Genomic DNA, 18,484 nt, shown 5'->3' on the forward strand with positions numbered 1-18,484 from the left:
ACACCTGCATAACAGCGGTTAGGCTTATGAAATGATAATACTGTTTTTATCAGAGTTGTAGCCAGGCTTTTTGTGAGCTCAGGTGTAAAAGTAGCACAAGCAATGTGGAACAAACCAATGATGTGAACGGCAAACTGGCAGTTCATCCATCTAGCAAATATCTTGGTTTGAAGGCGCCCTTCATAACTCTTTGAAAAACTAATCCAGAGGATGTGAAAGTGGGTAGTCTTAAACTAGAGAGGATACAATCTGTTCTCCGGTTTTAAACCATCCTGCTGGTTATGTAACGTTTAAATACCATATGAGAGCGAAAATACATGCGAGGTAGGGTCACTGGTAGTTTTCTAGGATTAAAGATTAGAGTGGTTGCATCAAAAGAATAATGATCAGTTAATTTGACCTACATTGGAAAAAAAACAGTATGTGTTCTTTTCGGTCCAGAAAGCTGCTCAATTTATCTGGCATCCCTTTAGGAGGAAAAAAAATCTATACAAATGTAGTGAAAAAAATACAAATTAAACTTTGAAAGGAAACCAGTGACAAAGCCTGCAAATGTGTGTCAGATAAATGGAGCATGGACTCTGAAGGCAAGTTCTTGCTAAATTAACTAAACCCAGCCACCACTTTCCTATTGGCCGGCAGTGAGACAGGGTGCGGCTGGATGCTGAGGGAAGCTTCGTTGTCTGTTACAAGATCCGCAGCCTCTCTGCAGGCTCAGCTCTAAATGCCGCCTCCTCCTCCTCTTCTTCTTCCTCATGCAACACACCCTGAGTAGACAGCCGGACACAACGAGAGGTTCCGCCCGGTGACATGCACACATGCAAGTGACCACAGAAAAAGAATGAATATCCTCGCAAATGCTCTGACATCCTGGGGCGGACAGACATATGACACTGTCCTCATGCTACCGTTGCTTGATCCTTCTGCCAAGAGCTGTATGTGGTCATCAACGTGCTTTACATACACACACACACACACACGCACACATGCACGCACGCACGCACACAAATGTCCAAGCAGATCAAGTGAGGATTCATTTGGCATAAAAATAAATAACAATCATAATAATAAGGTTGATAACTAGGAATGAACAGTCGTATGTTTGATTTTTTAATTTAATGGGGACTCAACTTGAATTGAGTGCTCATTAAATTTTGCCAGTTTCACCTCATTTTTGCCATAGTACAGGCTTGAAAGTGTCTGATTCATGACTTATGCCTTACACATATAGTGGTTCCTTGACAAACGTGTTTCACTCATTTCATGACCGTGCTAGAAATTCTCGTCTTCCCTTTCTCCATTGACATGAATGGAAATGCCATTTATCTGTTGCAGCCACACATTGTGCTCCATCTGGTATGAATGCCTCGGCCACCAGCAAGGCCCTATAATGCAGAAGAGTTTGACAACTAAGTGACTCCGTAAGCTGACGTGATAGTAATAGTTTCTGACAGAATATAAGATTGTGTGTATTGTTAGATTGTCTGTCTAGCTTTGTTACTGCACCGTTTGTGTTCCAAAACCTGAAAAATGTATACCAAGCTATACTGGTGATGTCACTGTACAACAAAACACTACATACAGACGTAACAACTATTTGTCTTCGCAGGGCTTTTCCAAAATTATTTTCAATATTCATTGGTGTATGTTTTTCTTGGACACAATGTACAGTATTATGAGAAGTAATGTGGGGTTCAGTGGAGGTCACTGAAGGTGTAATGCTTCATTCATCTGGCCATTGTTGGTTTGGTTATGTACACACGAGACTACCATTTTAAAAGTTGAAACAAAAATTGTTAAATAATGTTCACTCTGAGGTTGCCAAAGTGTAAATAAAAGTAGATGTTTTCAGCACAGTAAAATGGTGTCATTTAAATTGAAAAAATAGAGGTTGTTCAATTTTGCATGTACGAAGTGCATTTTATTTATGTCAGAGATCTGAAATTTGAGACTATCACAGTTTCTTGGAACACAGCATCTTCCAAAGAGTAGGATCGACATAATGCCAGAGGGTATAAAACTAAGAGTTTATCCCACAAGAGCTGCAAAGAAATCAATTCATCCCAGAAAGCAAACAAACAACCTGGACACACATTCTCGTTTTGGCTATCTGTTGCAAATAGCTCGATTCATATTGCGTACCCAGTCTTCCGTTTCCACAATTTAACACTAACTAATGAAAGGATAAAGGAAGGTTCCCTAAAAAGACAGTGCCCTACAGCTGCAAACAAAAGAGAGATCTCGGCTCGCCTGAAGTTGGATCAAAGCCATTCAGGAGGACACTGTCTGCTCCGTTCTTCTGTCCTTGGCCCCGTGGGGCTCTGGGCTCAATTTTGCACATAATATGATGATTTGGTGAACTCTATGCCATGAAAAAAAGAATAGGAAAAAAAAACTTGAATGATCACATACTATTCAATATAAATACGGTGGTGCCTTGAGATACGAGTGACCCGATTTATGGGTTATTTTTGAGATACGACCCATGATTCGGCTGACATTTTTGAGTTAAGATAATGCCTTTAGCCCACTAGCTTAATGCTAATGCTAACACATGTTGGGAAACGCATAAATAACCCTTTAAAGCAACTGATATTTGAACACAAACAGTGCCGCAGTACATTTAAAATTTCACTTGACTGTAAGAGTACTCAAGGCCAAATATTCTTTCTCCTCTGCAAGGAGATGAGAAGAGATTAGGCGTCTATACTGTCCAAAAATCCATTTAAAAAGTACAGTATATCCATCTAACTAATACAGCTACAAGGGTGCCAGGGCAGGCAAAAGCACAATCGCCAAGTGACAAAAACCTTCTTTTAATGATATTTAATTGTGACATTAATGTTTGTTAAGACCAACAAAGCACAGCATTACATAGTGCTATTTATTTTCATTAAAATAACACATTATAAAAGCTTGTGTTGTTTTTTGGGAAGACGAGAACAGATTCATGGCATTTTCACTCATTTTGAAGGGGAAAGATGATTTGAGATTCAAGTGAACAGAACTAACGGATCTCATATCTTGAGGCACCACTGACACGTTAAGCCTCGGGGTATTTTCATGCAAATATCTTTGCATGTGGTCTACTTATGACTTTAGTAATTACACCCAGTTCTCAGCCTTAATATGTATCCTTCCACCAGAGATAATTAAGCTGGGCTGTAATATGAACGTGGCGCACTAACAACCCTCCAGCCATTAGTCTGGGCAGAGCCTTGCCCAGTCTGAGTGGGAACCATCATCCTCATCATCTCGTTTCTTTGCACGAAACAGATCCTTACGCCCATACTCCCCCCCCCCCCCCAAAAAAAAGACAAGGGGCCACTCAATAGAAAAGAATGGGATGGGCAGGTCCCAAACGTGCAAACAAACATTCACTCAAAGACCCAATAGACCATTTTTATGGTATAGAAGAGTCCAACTGTGACATTGGTCTTCTGTTAAAAAAATAAAAATGAAAAAAATACCTGAGGGGGTTCAAGTTTACAAGCGGAAGACGTCCCATTGGCAAATTTTGTTGAATATATGGATTCAATCAAGAATTGCCTCCTTTTCAGAATCAATGGTGCACTGTTCGGCTTTTTTGTACTGTGTTTCAACCAATCAGCTATATTTGTGAAATACAATAATCCTGTTTCAAATGATCCAACAACCGAACCCAATGCACCATATTTGTAGAGTCTGAGACAACTGCTCTTCTTTTCAAAAACCTCCTGACAGGGTTAACATTTGTTTGCAGAATGCAGTATAACAATCCAGTTGGGCTACTGGTCTTGTTTTCAAAAACTTTTCGACAGGCCTGTGTTTTACACTTTGTCAGTTTCATCTATGAATCTAAAGATCGAATTCGTCTTTCTGATTAAAAAAATAAATAAATAGAAATAAAACAATAACTTGGACATCGAGTTTGCATATTTTGTCTCATTCTTTTTTCAGTGTGAATCCAACTGATACACCACTCATCTTTTTAAAAGGAACATGACAGTTTTCATTCGGCTATGTTTGAAGAATAGATGATTCCACCATTTTGGGAGGAAGAGAAAACATTAAAATAAAGGCCAGACTTTCTGTCTCACAGGAAAGCGATTAAATATTTAACACCTCAATGAGAGTGGTCAGGCATGAACCTTCAGAGAGACTGAATATGTTGGACATATACAACATATCTACCGTTAGCTCATCAATGTTGTTGATAAAAACGAAGAACCCAAGAATTACTGTAAATTAAGAGAAACATTGTAACATCTCGTGGACAATTGACGGTGAAAGCATTTCAGGGAGAAAAATTTGGTTAACACACCCCACCCTGCAGGATAATCTATCAGAGACATCTTCAAACAATTTTGATAAGATTTAACAAATACGATTATCGGCCCAGACCGTTTTTCAAGCAGATGACAGAGGGGAAAAATACATTGTTAGCACACACTACACCACAAGAAACCCTTCCAAAGGGTATGCATCCTTCACTAAAATGCGAAAATTAGGCCCAATTGTCAGTGTGTGTGTACCCTGCTTTTTTTTTTTTGTCTGACCCTGTTCTCGGGTCAGACAAATGTGCAAAAATTAAAATTATGGTCTAGTTTGGTGTAAAAATGGCAAACATTTGTTGATCGAAGTGAAGCCTATAATTGCTCGTTTGTGTAGGAGGCCAAATTGAATCACTTTGGTGTTGTAGAGATTTGTCAGAGAAATTGAGACAGAAGTAACCTAATAAACCACTTACTTGTCTTCTGTCTGGAATTTCTGGATTGAATATGTGGGGTTGGATGGGAGGTAAAATGTGTTTCTCAGGACATTAAACTTTGGATTCCTTTCAATTCACCATTGGCTGGAACATTGTGGATGTTTGGGAGAATTCTACAGCAAATAAAGTAAGTGTATTGTGGTTATTAAAATGACATCGGACTTACTCGAAGCCGAAGAAGAGGGCGCATGTCCCAATGATGAGGAATAGGGTCAGGTAAAAGACTCCCTTCTGCCGGGCCATCATCACTCGTCCATCGCAGCAGAAAGTGTTCTTGCCCGGCAGCTTCTCCCATTTCCGCACCTTCCTGCTTATCATCACCGCCGACATGACGACCACACTTCAGCTATATTTTTTTAAATGCAGATGTTATTCACTGAGCAACGTGACACATCTCTGCATGTTCTCGATTTTTAAAAAAACGAGAGAGCGAGAGAGAAGCGTTGCAGTCACATTGTCATCAGCAGTCTTGATTTTCTCTTTGCGCTCCTCTTCTGCGGCAACTCATTCCCACGACGACGCGAAGAACAACCTCGGCTCCTTCACGCCCTTGCTGGAAGAAATTACACATTCATCCACGGGCGCTCGCTGCAGATGTTTCCCCCGCCTCTCCACAAATAATAAATCCACTCGTGGAGGATTGAACCTTGACCCAGCTCAGTTGTCAACGCTTGACCAGGCAAGCGACTTCACATCGATCAAATAATATGAAAAAAGAGCCTTAATCGCCAATAAACAATCACTATCTTCTCATAAAACATATGAGATGAAACACCTCAAATATACCCATAAGGAAATCGAAAATAGCTGCTTTAGTGTGCGCTTCTCCACCCGCAGGATGCCAGATTCCCTGTTTGAGTCAATGGCAGCAGGAAACACGCCTAGATTCAAGTGTCTCCCCTTAAAGGGCCAGCATAAAAGATAGACTGTATAAAATGCACCACTGTAATAGTACACCTGCATCAAGTACTCTAACGTGACCACGTTAATTGAACCAAGGCACATATTTTAAGTAAGGAAAAAAAAAACTGACGTGGCTATATGGGTAATTGCAGAATTGCAGGACATTTTTCTGGCCCCACCATAAAATGTAAAAGAATCTATACAGAAAATACATAAAGATGCAATTGTCAAAATTATTGTTGTCCTGAGACGAGATTTTAACCGCAGCAAGTAATTCCAAATATTACTTGGTGGCTTATATTCTCTTGTTCCTCTCTCTTGTTGAGTAGCTTAAATATCAAATATAATGTCTATGTTTTAAATTAGCTTTTTGGTGGGGTGTGATTTTTCTAATGTGTTTTCCTTATTTTTGTTTTATCACAGTACAGACAAATATTTTTGTTGTTGTTATGATGCTCAGAAGTTGTCTCTCAACATGGCAACTATATTACTGAAACCTTTTTGGCCAATTACCGCAGTGGTTCTCAAACTTTTTAAACCTCAAAAAATAATAAACGCTCCAAGGATAACCATAATGGCCAACATTAAAATACAGCAATGTTGTCGGAGCACGAGTTCATCAAAAATGATGCAGAAGTGTTATTTCATTCTCTCTCTATATCTCTATATTTAAATATATATTTTATATATATATATATATATATATTCATTCATTCATTCATCTTCAGAACCGCTTTATCCTCACTAGGGTCGTGGGGGTGCTGGAGCCTATCCCAGCTGTCTTCAGGCAGTAGGCGGGGGACACACTGAACCGTTTGCCAGCCAATCGCAAGGCACGCAGAGACAAACAACCATCCACGCTCACACTCACACCAGTTCAATCAGTCGGCCATGCATGTTTTTGGAATGTGGGACGAAACCAGAGCACCCGGAGAAAAGTCACACAGGCCCACATTTTTAAAAATATTTTAAATGAGAGAAAATATATTTAATTGTTTGGAGATAAAAATGAAATCAAACACAACTATCAAGAGGAAAAATGCAATTCAAAATGCTATTAATACGCACTTTAGTGTTCCACTGTCCTCCTCGGTGCTTGAAATGATGGCACAAATCTAGCATCATACTGTAGCCGCTGCCTAAAGCACGCAAAATGATGGGGTCGGGGTTTAATTCCTGATTTCTTTTGAATCAATATTATATTGAGTGCAATTTGTGTTGAGATTCATTGAACGTCTGTTGCAATATATATATTGAATTATTGCCCATACCTAGGTAATATGCAAATAAACAGCAGCAAGTAGCATAATTCTAAAAATATTGAAACCATACCAATGGGAATAAAAGTAATTGAAAAGTAAGTTAATAATTAGTTATTGTAAGAATAAAGTTATATTTAATATTTAATGTAAGTCAATATCATGAGAAATGGGAATGTGTGGTAGCATAAATGTATGCATATCAATACACTTCTTTTTAAAGCAATACATCATGTGCATTTAGGTCAGAGGAAAGTATTTGTGAAGTTGCTCAGTGTCACTGACCTCCCCAGAGGTGAGCCGTTTTACAACCTCTATCGGCATAGTATGCGCAACTCGTTCAATTTTTTGCATATCAATTTATCGGTTGATTCACACTGAATTAACAAAGATCATACACAAGTTACTCTCGTGTAGCATTAGCCGTCACATTAACAAACATATTAGTGCTGTTGCTGTACAGTTCTGACGAGTCCGTCGGTTTCAACCGTCCGCCTGGAAACAAGCACTTGTGTATTCCACTTTTTCCGCTCTTAGTGTTTACGATTTTTGTCTGTGTCATTTTTTCATGTTGTAAAGGTAAACGTATTTCGTTTTTGTTGTTTTTTTTGTCTTGGAAATGGAAGCGGTGCCTTGCTTCCGTGTGTCTCAATGCCGTGCACAGAAATTAAGGTAAGCAGTAAAAGAATGGCTTGACGTTGTTAACGGTTAGCATGACTATTAATGACCACATGAGCGATCAGCTTGCGTTATTGACTTAGGTAACCGTTGTTGTCTTTTTGTTTCACTATCTGGCGTCTCATAATGGTAAAATTATGTATGTGTATTACTCACAGGGAAAACCTCCAGTCCCAAGATTTCCTGGACCGAAGTTTATGTATTGTGAAAGAGCCGACTGGGACCGTCCTTGTGCCAATTTTACATTCATGTTTACTGCAAAATGTGCTTGCCTTTGTCAAAGATGTGACAGTTGTTTGGTGCGAGGTAATAAACACACTTTATTAACACGATGCAATTAAAATACAGTTCTAACTTGGCCTTTCTCGTCCACAGCCTTCTATGTTCGCCAAGAAGGGAAGAGACAGGAGGAAGGGTGACAAGCTTGAAGATGTTCTGCAGGAGTTGTTGGAATCTCATGGAGAAAGTTGGACGAAGGAGGTGAAGGATGATCTCCCTCGGAGCTTCCAGCGACATGGAGATTTAGTCCTGCTGGGGCAAAACTGTTTCTCCCTACCTTTATGGAAGAAAATCGGTAATATTGCCGGATTCCAGTCTTCTTATATATTTCAGTGAGCACCAGTTGGATTACAATCGTTTTTTTCTTCTGTTCATTTTAGATCAACAGCTATGGCCCGCAGTAGCCAAAGGCTTAGGAGCCAAACGACTGGCGAGGATGAGCCGAATATCCAGCAACGGCTTCCGATCTCCTCAAGTGACTGTGCTCCTGGGAGAGCACAACTGGGTCAAACATGTAGACAATGGCATTACGTGAGTGTCCTCCCCACACTGTGAGGATCAACTTATTTACGCCTGTTGTTTACTTGTGGGGTGTATGTATGCATTTTATTTTACAATGTATTTTAATAACATTGAGGTATTGCAAGTGTTTTTTGTTCAAATTAAATGGGATAATACATAAACAAACTGGTTTTACTTGCCTCTGATTTCAAAACTAGTTATTTTTCAATGTGTTGTGTGTATCAAATATGAGGTGACCATAAATTTATTTGGGTTCATAGTCATAATGCCCCTCCGAAGGAAACCAAAACTATGATTTGGAACCGTGCCAAAAATGAGCATGATTCCCCTTGTGTAGTGTATGGTGTTTTTAGTACCAGTATTTGTAAGAGTGGCTTGACAAAGTTGGACAGATAGTTTAAAAAAAAACTCTGTAAATAAAAGGTTAAATGTGCTCGCTTCAAGCTGTTTATTTGTCCCTCCTAACTGATGTTTTCTGTCAAGCCGGCACATAAAACAAAGACAATTAAACAACAAAAGTCAAGTAGCTTATTTTAACACAGTATGGATGGGCTAAAAATTAGAACGGATATTACGGCAATTGTAAACCTTCAAACACCCATGCTCTTAAATTGAATTTGATTATTGTCAATAAAAGTTTTGACTTGACTTCCACTTCAATATGATATGATCTTTTGATATTCGGCCATCGCTGTAAGGCTAGGCAGTTGGTAAGTGTATATCCGCAATGTAACCGGGCTGTCATGCAAACGGATGTTTCACCTTCACCGGGCTTTGAGTCTTCTCTGACTTCGTCACCTGTCAGATTATGACTCTGATGTCTGTCTGTCTGTCTGTCTGTCTGTCTAATTGCAGGTATGAATTTGATGTCAGCAAATGCATGTTCTCTGCTGGAAATATAACAGAGAAGCTACGGGTTGCTGGGTTTGACTGCAGGGGTGAGACTGTGTTCGATTTATATGCAGGTAAGGAAAATGTAGTTAGTTTTCCATAAAGCACCACGTCACTATCAATATCTTGACTGACTTTTTAAGCTTTGTTCAGCATTGTTTTGTTGTCTGCAGCCTTGCTCAGTTGGATGGCAAGAAAACAACAGTGCATCATTTAAATTGCTACTTTGCTTGTGTTATTAGGTATAGGATACTTCACACTTCCATATCTGGTCCACACGGGTGCTGCACATGTCCATGCCTGCGAGTGGAACCCACATGCTGTTGAGGCGCTGCGTAAAAACCTCGTGACCAACCGAGTACATGACCGCTGTACAGTTCACCAAGGGGACAATCGACAAGTAATGTATTTTGTATGTGTTCTTCAGCCTCAATGGGCTGTACAATTGGGCTGGATGATAATGGAAATAATAATATCTATCCATTATCTGAAACCGCTTAATCCTTTCAAGTGTCGCGTGCATGCTGGAGCCCATCCCAGCTGACTTCGGGCAATAGGCGTTATCACAATCATTTTGATTGAGATTGAAATCATGATTATTGAAATGGTGATTCAATGACTTATAACATAACAAGATTAAACATTTGCAAAAATATGAGGGCTGAACTCATTTTTATGAAATATTTCATATGTGCTGTGATTAGCTGGCTGGCCTCTTGCCTATAGTTATCTGGGAGAGGCTCCAGGTCACCCAAGATGCGAAAGAGGACAAGTGCTATAGACAATAGATGGATATTGTTATTTTAAAAAATGATATTTTTGTTTTCTTCTCAGGTTCAGCTGTGTGACATTGCAGACCGGGTGAACCTGGGCCTCATTCCGAGCTCCGAGGACGGCTGGCCTGTCGCTTGTCGCCTGCTGAAGAAAACAACTGGCGGACTTTTACACATTCATCAAAACGTTACATCCGCAAATGTCGTGGCATCGCATGCAGTGGATGATGGCGACAACAGCGTATCCGGGAAGAGAGCAGACAGAGAGGCGTGGCAGGCCTGGGCCCACGCCGTCGCGAACCGCATTGCATGTCTTTTGAAGAAACTCACTGCCACCACGTGGACAACGAACATCCAACACATTGAGCATGTGAAGTCATATGCACCTCATGTGCATCATGTTGTGTTGGACTTGGAGTGCAGACCAGCCTGAATGGAGATAACAATACGTACAATCATACATGCAGTATGCACATAAAACACTGAGTCCTGCTCCTTAGGTTCAATGTAATTCATAAAACAGTGAACAGTTTCACTTGAGTTGACTGATTATTAAAACAGCTAGCTTTGGTGTGTGTGTCTGTGTGTGCGTGTGTGTGTCTGTGTGTGTGTACTGTGTATATATATATATATATATATATATATATATATATATATATATATATATATATATATATATATACAGTACACATAGCAGTGAATATGTATTTACTTCCTTTTTTGAGCCTTTATATTTGTGAAACTGATCAACTAAGAAAGACTGCATGTTGAAGATTGTTTAACCTACTGCCAGATGTAGAGGCAAAAGTGATAGACGTGTTTAATCTGCAAAAATGTGCGATCAACAACTCTTACATTTTCCTTTGATTTTGACAAGCCAAATTTTGGGAAAGGTTTAAGTACCTACCATTGTTGTTTCTATTTGAGCTGCACCCCTGACATTCCATGTCTGGAGGCTTTTAGTAACAGAGATACTGTGTAAACATTTTGAAGGCTCCAGATGAATTGTTTTTTTCTCAAATATTGCTGTGTAAAAATGGTTTTACAGAGTATGATCACAAAAAACGTCTAAACTACGCCGTATTCAATGATTTTTCATGAGAAAATATTGAGAGAGGTATTGAACAAAGGTTGTAAGTAAAAAAAAAGTAAAACCGCCTCTTGCCACAACTGTCAGTCAACAGAATGGCTAAACTATTAGTCACTAACGGTTTAGCCAATTAATAGCCAACCAAGACACCCCTCAACAGGCCAAGCTTTGCCTTTTAAAGTTGCCTGTAGTCACTCACAGATGGACACAGATATTACAGTCCTGTAAAACATGAGGATGGTGACCCCAAGTGAACAAAAACAACGCTGCACCTCACATGCATATACAGTATGATGGTATTACTGTATTTGCATCAAAGCATTGAAATAAATCTTCGGTCTCTTCTTGCAGATTTCATCTGGTGCAGGCTGGCCTGAAACATAACCCCGCAATAAAAGAGTCATTCCTGTATTTTACTTTTTTGATTAGATTTTGTAAAACGTAATAACTGTACACGTACTTTTATTTCGCTACACCTCTAATTCATGTGGACTAAATTGATTGAAATTTTTTATTGATTCATCAAGTACAGGTGTTTTGTTCTTGATTTTGTTCCACGTAAACCGTCATGTTGAAACTGCGTCATATTCCACTAAATAAAAGCCTCCTTGTTTTTGATCAATTTGGGCGCACCGACCCATGGTACTGCATTTTAACGTTGGTCGTGACGTCTCTTGATGAGCGCGATAATATTGTTTCAATTTTTTTTTTTGTTTCGGTGGTAGGCAATTCAGTATAGAAATTGTGAGAACCACTGATATATGTTAATAAGTCACAACAGTGCTTCCTGTTGCCAGTGGAATGAATTTACAGTGGAAACGCGCACAGAGGTGTCCGTGTCCAATCTTCCTGTTTGTTCACTCCCTAACAGCACTCTTGCTCTGCGTTTCTTCTCGGTGGAGGTGAAGGAAAGCGAAGGCTCTGGCTCTGCACTAGTCGGAGGAGCTGAGCTTTTAAAACTAATACAAGGTAAATTTGTTGTTGTTTTTAATGGATTTTCTATCGAGGAAAATAACAACTTGCCTTATAAACTTTGATGACGTAAGCTTGACTTTTCGGCAACAGGTGTATGTAATGAGCCGAGTGAAACCAGTTCTCCTGCGGTATTTTCAACTGTGAACAAGCACGTCTTTTTGTCTATAATTTCCACTTTACTGACTACATGGTGAGAAGTAACTTGAATGTAGGTTCAGTTCGAATAACATCACCATGTTGGAGTCCTGTGTTAGTATCTGAGTTGCGATTTTCCTTTCCTTCTTCAGCTTTTGCCCCAAATCGTCAGAAAAAGACAAACAACGGGCGCATTGTCTCATGTTAAAATGTATTGAGTGGTAAATGTTTCTTGGATTTATAAACAAAGACATTCAACTTTTAGGGGATAGAAAAGGAAAATGCTCGTTTGTTCAGTAATCTTGGAAGGTAGGCAACTGTGCAGGCACTGCTCCCGTCCTTCCTTCCTGGGTTGATAAGCTGTCTTGCAGGTATTTTTCTACCTGATGTTCGCATCGCCTTTCTCTTGGCCTTAAACCAATTTTAAACTTGCCTTGCAAAAGTAGCTTGCCTTGAGGCAGTTAAAATGGACCATTCCGTTTCACACTGAAAGCTACATGTTTATTTTAAATGGCTGCTGATCTCTGTATCTTTAGAGGGTGGGAACCGAGACTGAAGGATGTTATTTTTACTTGCTCTATGCCAAACAAACTTTCAGCAGGGTAGAGGCCTCAAAATATTGCATCCTGCTTTACTTCCCTTTTAATCATCTGTCATTGTAAGTGAAGTTGGTTAAGCTTGAATGCTTTGCCAGTGCATCCTAAATCCTGATCACGTGACACTCAGAAGAACCTTCTTGTCAGAGGTGTAGTTTCCCCGCAATGGGGAAATTACAGTCAGAATTCAGAAAGGAAAACACTGGGTAGGGAGAGGGACATATTACCCTTATTAACATTAATTAAACAAAAAAAAGAAATGTAAATCGACACATAACTTTATTAACATTGTTTTTGTTTTGTTTGTAACAGAAAAGATTTAAAGTGCATCATTCATTCATTCATTCATCTTCTGTACCGCTTGATCCTCACTAGGGTCGCGGAGGGTGCTGGAGCCCATTCCAGCCGTCTCCGGGCAGTAGGCGGGGGACACCCTGAATCGGTTGCCAGCCAATCGCAGGGCACACATAGACGAACAACCATCCACGCTCACACTCACACCTAGGGACAATTTAGAGTGTTCAATCAGCCTGCCATGCATATTTTTGGAATGTGGGAGGAAACCGGAGCACCCGGAGAAAACCCACGCAGGCCCGGGGAGAACATGCAAAATCCACACAGGGAGGCCGGAGTGCATCAATGTTCCTAAAATAAATGGGAGCACCTCTGCCGTGTTTTGCGCTGGTCAGCCAGAGAACAGAAACATCCGATGTTTATTGAAAGCCAGCACTCTGTGCTTGTGAGGACGAATTTGAAATGTGTTAACTTGCAGTGCCATTGCACATGTAGCTAAAGTTGTATCAAATGCCACTCCTGATTCTGAATCCCCTGGGTAGATTATAGTGATGGGAATTCCGGCTCCTTTTAATCTTTTGGCTCAGCTCCCTAAAAAGAGCCGGCTCCCAAATGGCTCCTCAGTTTTTTTTTTTGTTGCTTAAATAAATTTAATACCAAAAATAACGTAATATGTGTAAAATGAATTACTAATACAAAAAAAATAGACATATCAATTATTTATTATTTATATGGCTTTATTTATATTCTTCTGAACGTACTCAACATGGAGTACAACATGGAGTGCTACAAAAATAAAAACAAAGTACAAAGACCCATCTCAAAACAAGGTCAACAAAAAGTTCCAATCTCTGAATGTGTATATTTATAAGCTTTTAACTATTTACAGTACAACAACCTAAGTAAGCGTTGAAAACCACACAACAAATTATAAATTAAAATTTGTAAAACAAAAAGAAAAAAGAGGCATCCAAGTCAAGGTTTTAGCTTGTCATTATTGAAGATTGGAATGAAGAAAAAACAAGTGTCTCAGCTTTGAGGGGTCTCTGTTAATATTTGCCTTGTTTTGGAGAAGATTCTCTCTGAGGGGACAGATGTTGCGACAACACAGCCAACCAAAATGGCTGAAAATCCCATGCAATCATTTTATCCAGTTCCTCGTCAATTGTGTTCTGTTTTGCTGGTTTTATAGCTTTTTGCATAAAATGGCTCATAGAGATCGAGGTTGTACATCTGGGCAGTTGTGACATTGCAGCAGCAGCAACAGTTGCAGACACACTAGCACCTTCATTAATAGCTGGTTCCCTTGCTTGTCTTTTCTCTTCAAATTGTACTGATGGGTGGACTTTCTGATGTGCCTGCGCAGGTTATTTGTGGAGCCTGATCTACGGGATATTTTAACCTTGCACAGTCTACACGCTGCCTTTGAACTATCAATTAAATTGAAATGAGTCGATATTTCACTGAGTTTCCTATCCATTTTCTCACCTTCCCGCTTTCCACCGTGTTGTTTTTTTTTCGCCAACTAGCTCTCTCGTCTGGTCTTTCTTGGTCGCGTGCTGCTGTGTATCTCTTCTCTAACCCATCCCCCTTCACTAAACTGCAGCGTGTGTGTGTGTGTCTAACCCCTCCCCTTCCTCTTCTACCACGGATCTTGACCAATCATGTACGGCTTTAACCGAAGGGGGAGAGGGGAGGAAAAAACAGGAGAGAAAAAAGTCTGCTCCTATTCGGACCGGCTCCCAATGAGGAGCCGGATCCCATCGTTCACTTCAAAGAGCCGGCTCGTTCGCGAACGACACGTCACTAGTAGATTAGATTGACGTTGCAATACAGTAGCTGGAATCTGTTTGGACAAATATATAAAACGCGTACTGGAAGCCGTTGTGCAGACAGAAACGCTACGAACTGAAGAGAAAACTGTTGAGAATAAAATTTTAGGGAACAAACATTGGAATTTAGCTTGTAATGGACATTGGTGCTAATGATGGAGTTTAGGTCACCAGAGAAGGTCTTCTTGGAGCTGACCACACACCACAGCGTATTAACAGTTATTGTTTAGAAAATAATCAGGAAATCATTTATTGTACTGTACTAAATCCACAGCTGCCTAGTAAATGATGCATTTGTACTGGTAGTTTGGTTTATACTGTGTACATACATCTACTGATGTCTAGTCTGGACACATCATCAGTGATGTTCCTGGATTCACTGGACGTTTCGAGTCTTTCAACTATCAGACGCCCTCCTCCAGGTGACCCAGCCGGGGTTGATCAAGTCACGGCTTGTGTCCAGACAGCTAGCTAGCTACCATGACTCCATGGATCTCCTCTTTTGAGCCACAGCCATCTTGAGGCTCTTTCTGCCGCTTCAGTGGTATTGCGGATGGCTCTCCTTTTCCTCTCTCCATCGATGCCTAAACTACAGTAGGCTCTGGCCAAGGAACGGGCTGCAAATCCTCTGCAACCAACCTCCACAGGGAAACACCTTGCTCTCCAACCAGCCAGCTGGCAGTCGCTGACCAGTCCTGCGTACTTGGAGAGCTTCCTCTCAAAGGCTTCTTCCAAGCGATCTTCCCACGGCACTGTCAGCTCCAGCAGCACTGCTTGTTTGGTGGACTCCGATACGAGGACAATGTCAGGTCGTAGGGTGGTAACTGCAATATGGCTGGGGAACTTCAGCTTTTTTTCAAGATCCACCAACAACTGCCAGTCTCTTGCAGATGTCAGGATGCCTGCAGATGATGTTCTGCTGGCCGCGGTAGGCTTGTCCCCAGCTCTGACAAAGGCGATGGTTTTATTGGAGGGGCGGAACTGTTTAGCCCATGCCAGCCCTGCGGTAATGGCTTCCGCGATAGTCTTAAGGACTTGATCATGCCTCCACCTGTACCGTCCATCTCCAAGTGCCCTTGTGCAGCCACTGAGGATGTGTTCCAGGGTTCCTCGCTTGGAGCACAGTGGGCATGCCGGTGTCCCTGCTATGCCCCATGTGTGCAGATTTGACGGGCTTGGGAGCACATCATAAACTGCCTGGATGAGGAATTTAATGCGTTGAGGCTCTGCTTTCCAAAGCTCTGCCCAGGTCACTTTCCTCTCAACTGCGTTCTCCCATCTTGTCCAAGCACCCTGTTTATCATTCCCACAGCCTTGCAGGTTCTTGTGTCCTCCACTGCTGCTCTCACCTCGTCCTGGACAAGACGTCGCCCCTCCTTCCCCTTGGTGTTCAGCTGGGGAGATGGAAAGGATCCTAGCCCAGCTCGACCTCGTGTGACCACTCCAGTCTAGCACCTGTGCCGGAGCCTTGCATCTGCCTCTTCAACCGCTTCCTCTGCCCTCCATTTCCTGCCAATCCTCACTTGGATCCCAGCCTTAGCCACCTTCGGATCTCTTGAGTCCCTGTATTGGACCACTTCTCTGGCTCTGGTGACCTTAAATTCCTCCTCCAAGGATTTGAAGGGCAGTTGCAGTTTGTTGCTGTTTCCGTAGAGAGCGATGCTGCTCAGGCTCTTTGGAAGTCCTATCCATCTCCGGAGGTGGCTGCTGACCTTCCTCTCTAAGGTCTCAACTGTCGAGATGGGGACGGAGTAGACCAGGAGGGGCCACAGGATCCTGGGAAGAATGCCGTGCTGGTATACCCAGGCTTTAAACTTCCCCGGTAGGCCTGACTTGTCCACTGATTTCAGCCAGCCATCCAACTCCGTGCATGTCGACTGGATAGATTTTGTGTCTCTCAGAGAGCAGTCGAAAACCTTCCCTAGGCTCTTGACCGGCTTCTCTGAGATTGATGGAATGGCTGTGCCTGAGATGGTGAACCGTAACTTGTTTTCCACCTTCCCTTTCCTTAGCATCATAGATCTTGATTTGGCGGGTTTGAAACGCATCCGGGCCCACGCCACCAGCTTTTCAAGACCCTTCAGAATCCACCGGCAGCCTGGGACTGATTCGGTCGTGACTGTGAGGTCATCCATGAATGCCCTGATGGGTGGTTGCCGTTGTCCGGAGTTCGTGCGGGGCCCTCTGCACTCTGGCTCAGCAGATTTTGTGAGCATGTTCATGGCTAGCGAGAACAGTGTCACAGAGATGGTACACCCTGTGATGATGCCGATCTCCACCTTGTGCCAACTGGATGTCATTGCTCCTGAAGAGATCCTCATCCTGAAATTGCTGTAATAATCAGCGATGAGATCTCTGCATCTGCTGGGTACATGATGCTTTGTCAGAGTGAGCTGGACGAGCTTGTGTGGAATGGAGCCGAATGCATTTGCCAGGTCAAGCCACAGCACTGATAGGTTACCTTTGTTCTCTCTGGCCTCCCGAATAAGCTGTGTGACCACACCGGTATGTTCCAAACATCCTGAAATTCCTGAGATGCCACCTTTCTGGACAGATGTATCGATGTAGGAGTTCTTTGCCAGGTAGGTAGACAGCCGCTTGGAAACAGCACTGAAGAAAACCTTTGCCTCAACACACAGCAGGGAGATGATGCGGAACTGGTCTAGCTGAGTGGAGTTTTCCTCCTTCGGGATCCATACCCCTTCAGCCATTCTCCATTGTTCAGGGATCCTTCCCCTTCTCCAGAAGACTCGCAGGATTGTCCACAGACGCAGCAGGAGTTTGGGACAGTTCTTGTACACTTTGTATGAAGTGCCACTCGGTCCTGGAGCAGAGCTCGCCCTTGCTCTGCGGACAACCTCCCTGACTTCCTTTAGCTGCAGCTCCGACATGTCGAACCGCTCTTCAGGTTCAGGGGGGTCTATGAGGATGTTGCATTCTCCCAGCTCCTGCTCTCTTGCGGGGTCGCTGTACGTCTGCTTCAGATGTTGGTTTATGATTTCCTGCGAGGAGACCAGATTGCCACTCCGCTTCTGCCCCAGCAAATCCTTCGTGAACTTGAAGGGGTTAGCGATGATAGCAGCACGCTTCCGTGCCCTCTCGCGTCGCCGCCTCCGGTGCCACTCTGCACGGCGGAGAACTCTAATCTTTTTCCGTAGGATGCACATTAGCTGGGCCAGGCGTTCCTCTTGTCCTGCCGCCTTGTACTGGGACTTCAACGTTTTCATCTCCTGCCTGATGTTGTGGATCCTTACCGCTCTTTGATTCTTTGCGTACGTTGTTCCCGGGCTTTTCTTCTCCTCCTCGCCAAACCTTTCTGCTGCGAAGCTGACAATGACTGCTGTCATAGCTTGTAGCTTCCCGTCGGCGTGTCCCTTCACCATAGCCTCCAGAATTTGGTCGACATCGTCGTCGACTTGCTTCCAGAGAGAGGTCATGCTAGCTACAGGCCATTTGATCCGTCTCGTTTCAGACTTGATGCTCGAGGGATTAGTTGGTTTATATAGT

The 18,484-nt window shown here is 42.2% G+C and overlaps 2 protein-coding genes across 2 annotated transcripts in view; one reads left to right on the top strand and one right to left on the bottom strand.

Annotated features, from left to right (window-relative positions):
- zdhhc9 (zinc finger DHHC-type palmitoyltransferase 9) overlaps positions 1 to 5,630 on the bottom strand; it is a 28,751-nt gene extending 23,121 nt beyond the window's left edge. Inside the window, exon 1 of the mRNA XM_052071309.1 lies at positions 4,917 to 5,630. Within this exon, the coding sequence (XP_051927269.1) occupies positions 4,917 to 5,080 (164 nt within the window). The 5' untranslated portion in view covers positions 5,081 to 5,630. The remainder of the gene's footprint in view (positions 1 to 4,916) is intronic.
- Positions 5,631 to 7,413: 1,783 nt separating this feature from the next.
- Positions 7,414 to 10,587, top strand: trmt12 (tRNA methyltransferase 12 homolog). Its single transcript, XM_052071149.1, has 7 exons — positions 7,414 to 7,584; positions 7,749 to 7,896; positions 7,966 to 8,164; positions 8,250 to 8,400; positions 9,247 to 9,356; positions 9,525 to 9,682; positions 10,117 to 10,587. The coding sequence occupies exons 1-7, from the start codon at positions 7,532 to 7,534 to the stop codon at positions 10,486 to 10,488; spliced, it is 1,191 nt and encodes a 396-aa protein (XP_051927109.1). The 5' UTR covers positions 7,414 to 7,531; the 3' UTR covers positions 10,489 to 10,587.
- Positions 10,588 to 18,484: the final 7,897 nt, after the last annotated feature.

Source organism: Hippocampus zosterae, chromosome 1 (assembly GCF_025434085.1).
Source record: "Hippocampus zosterae strain Florida chromosome 1, ASM2543408v3, whole genome shotgun sequence".
Classification (NCBI taxonomy): Eukaryota; Metazoa; Chordata; class Actinopteri; order Syngnathiformes; family Syngnathidae; genus Hippocampus; species Hippocampus zosterae.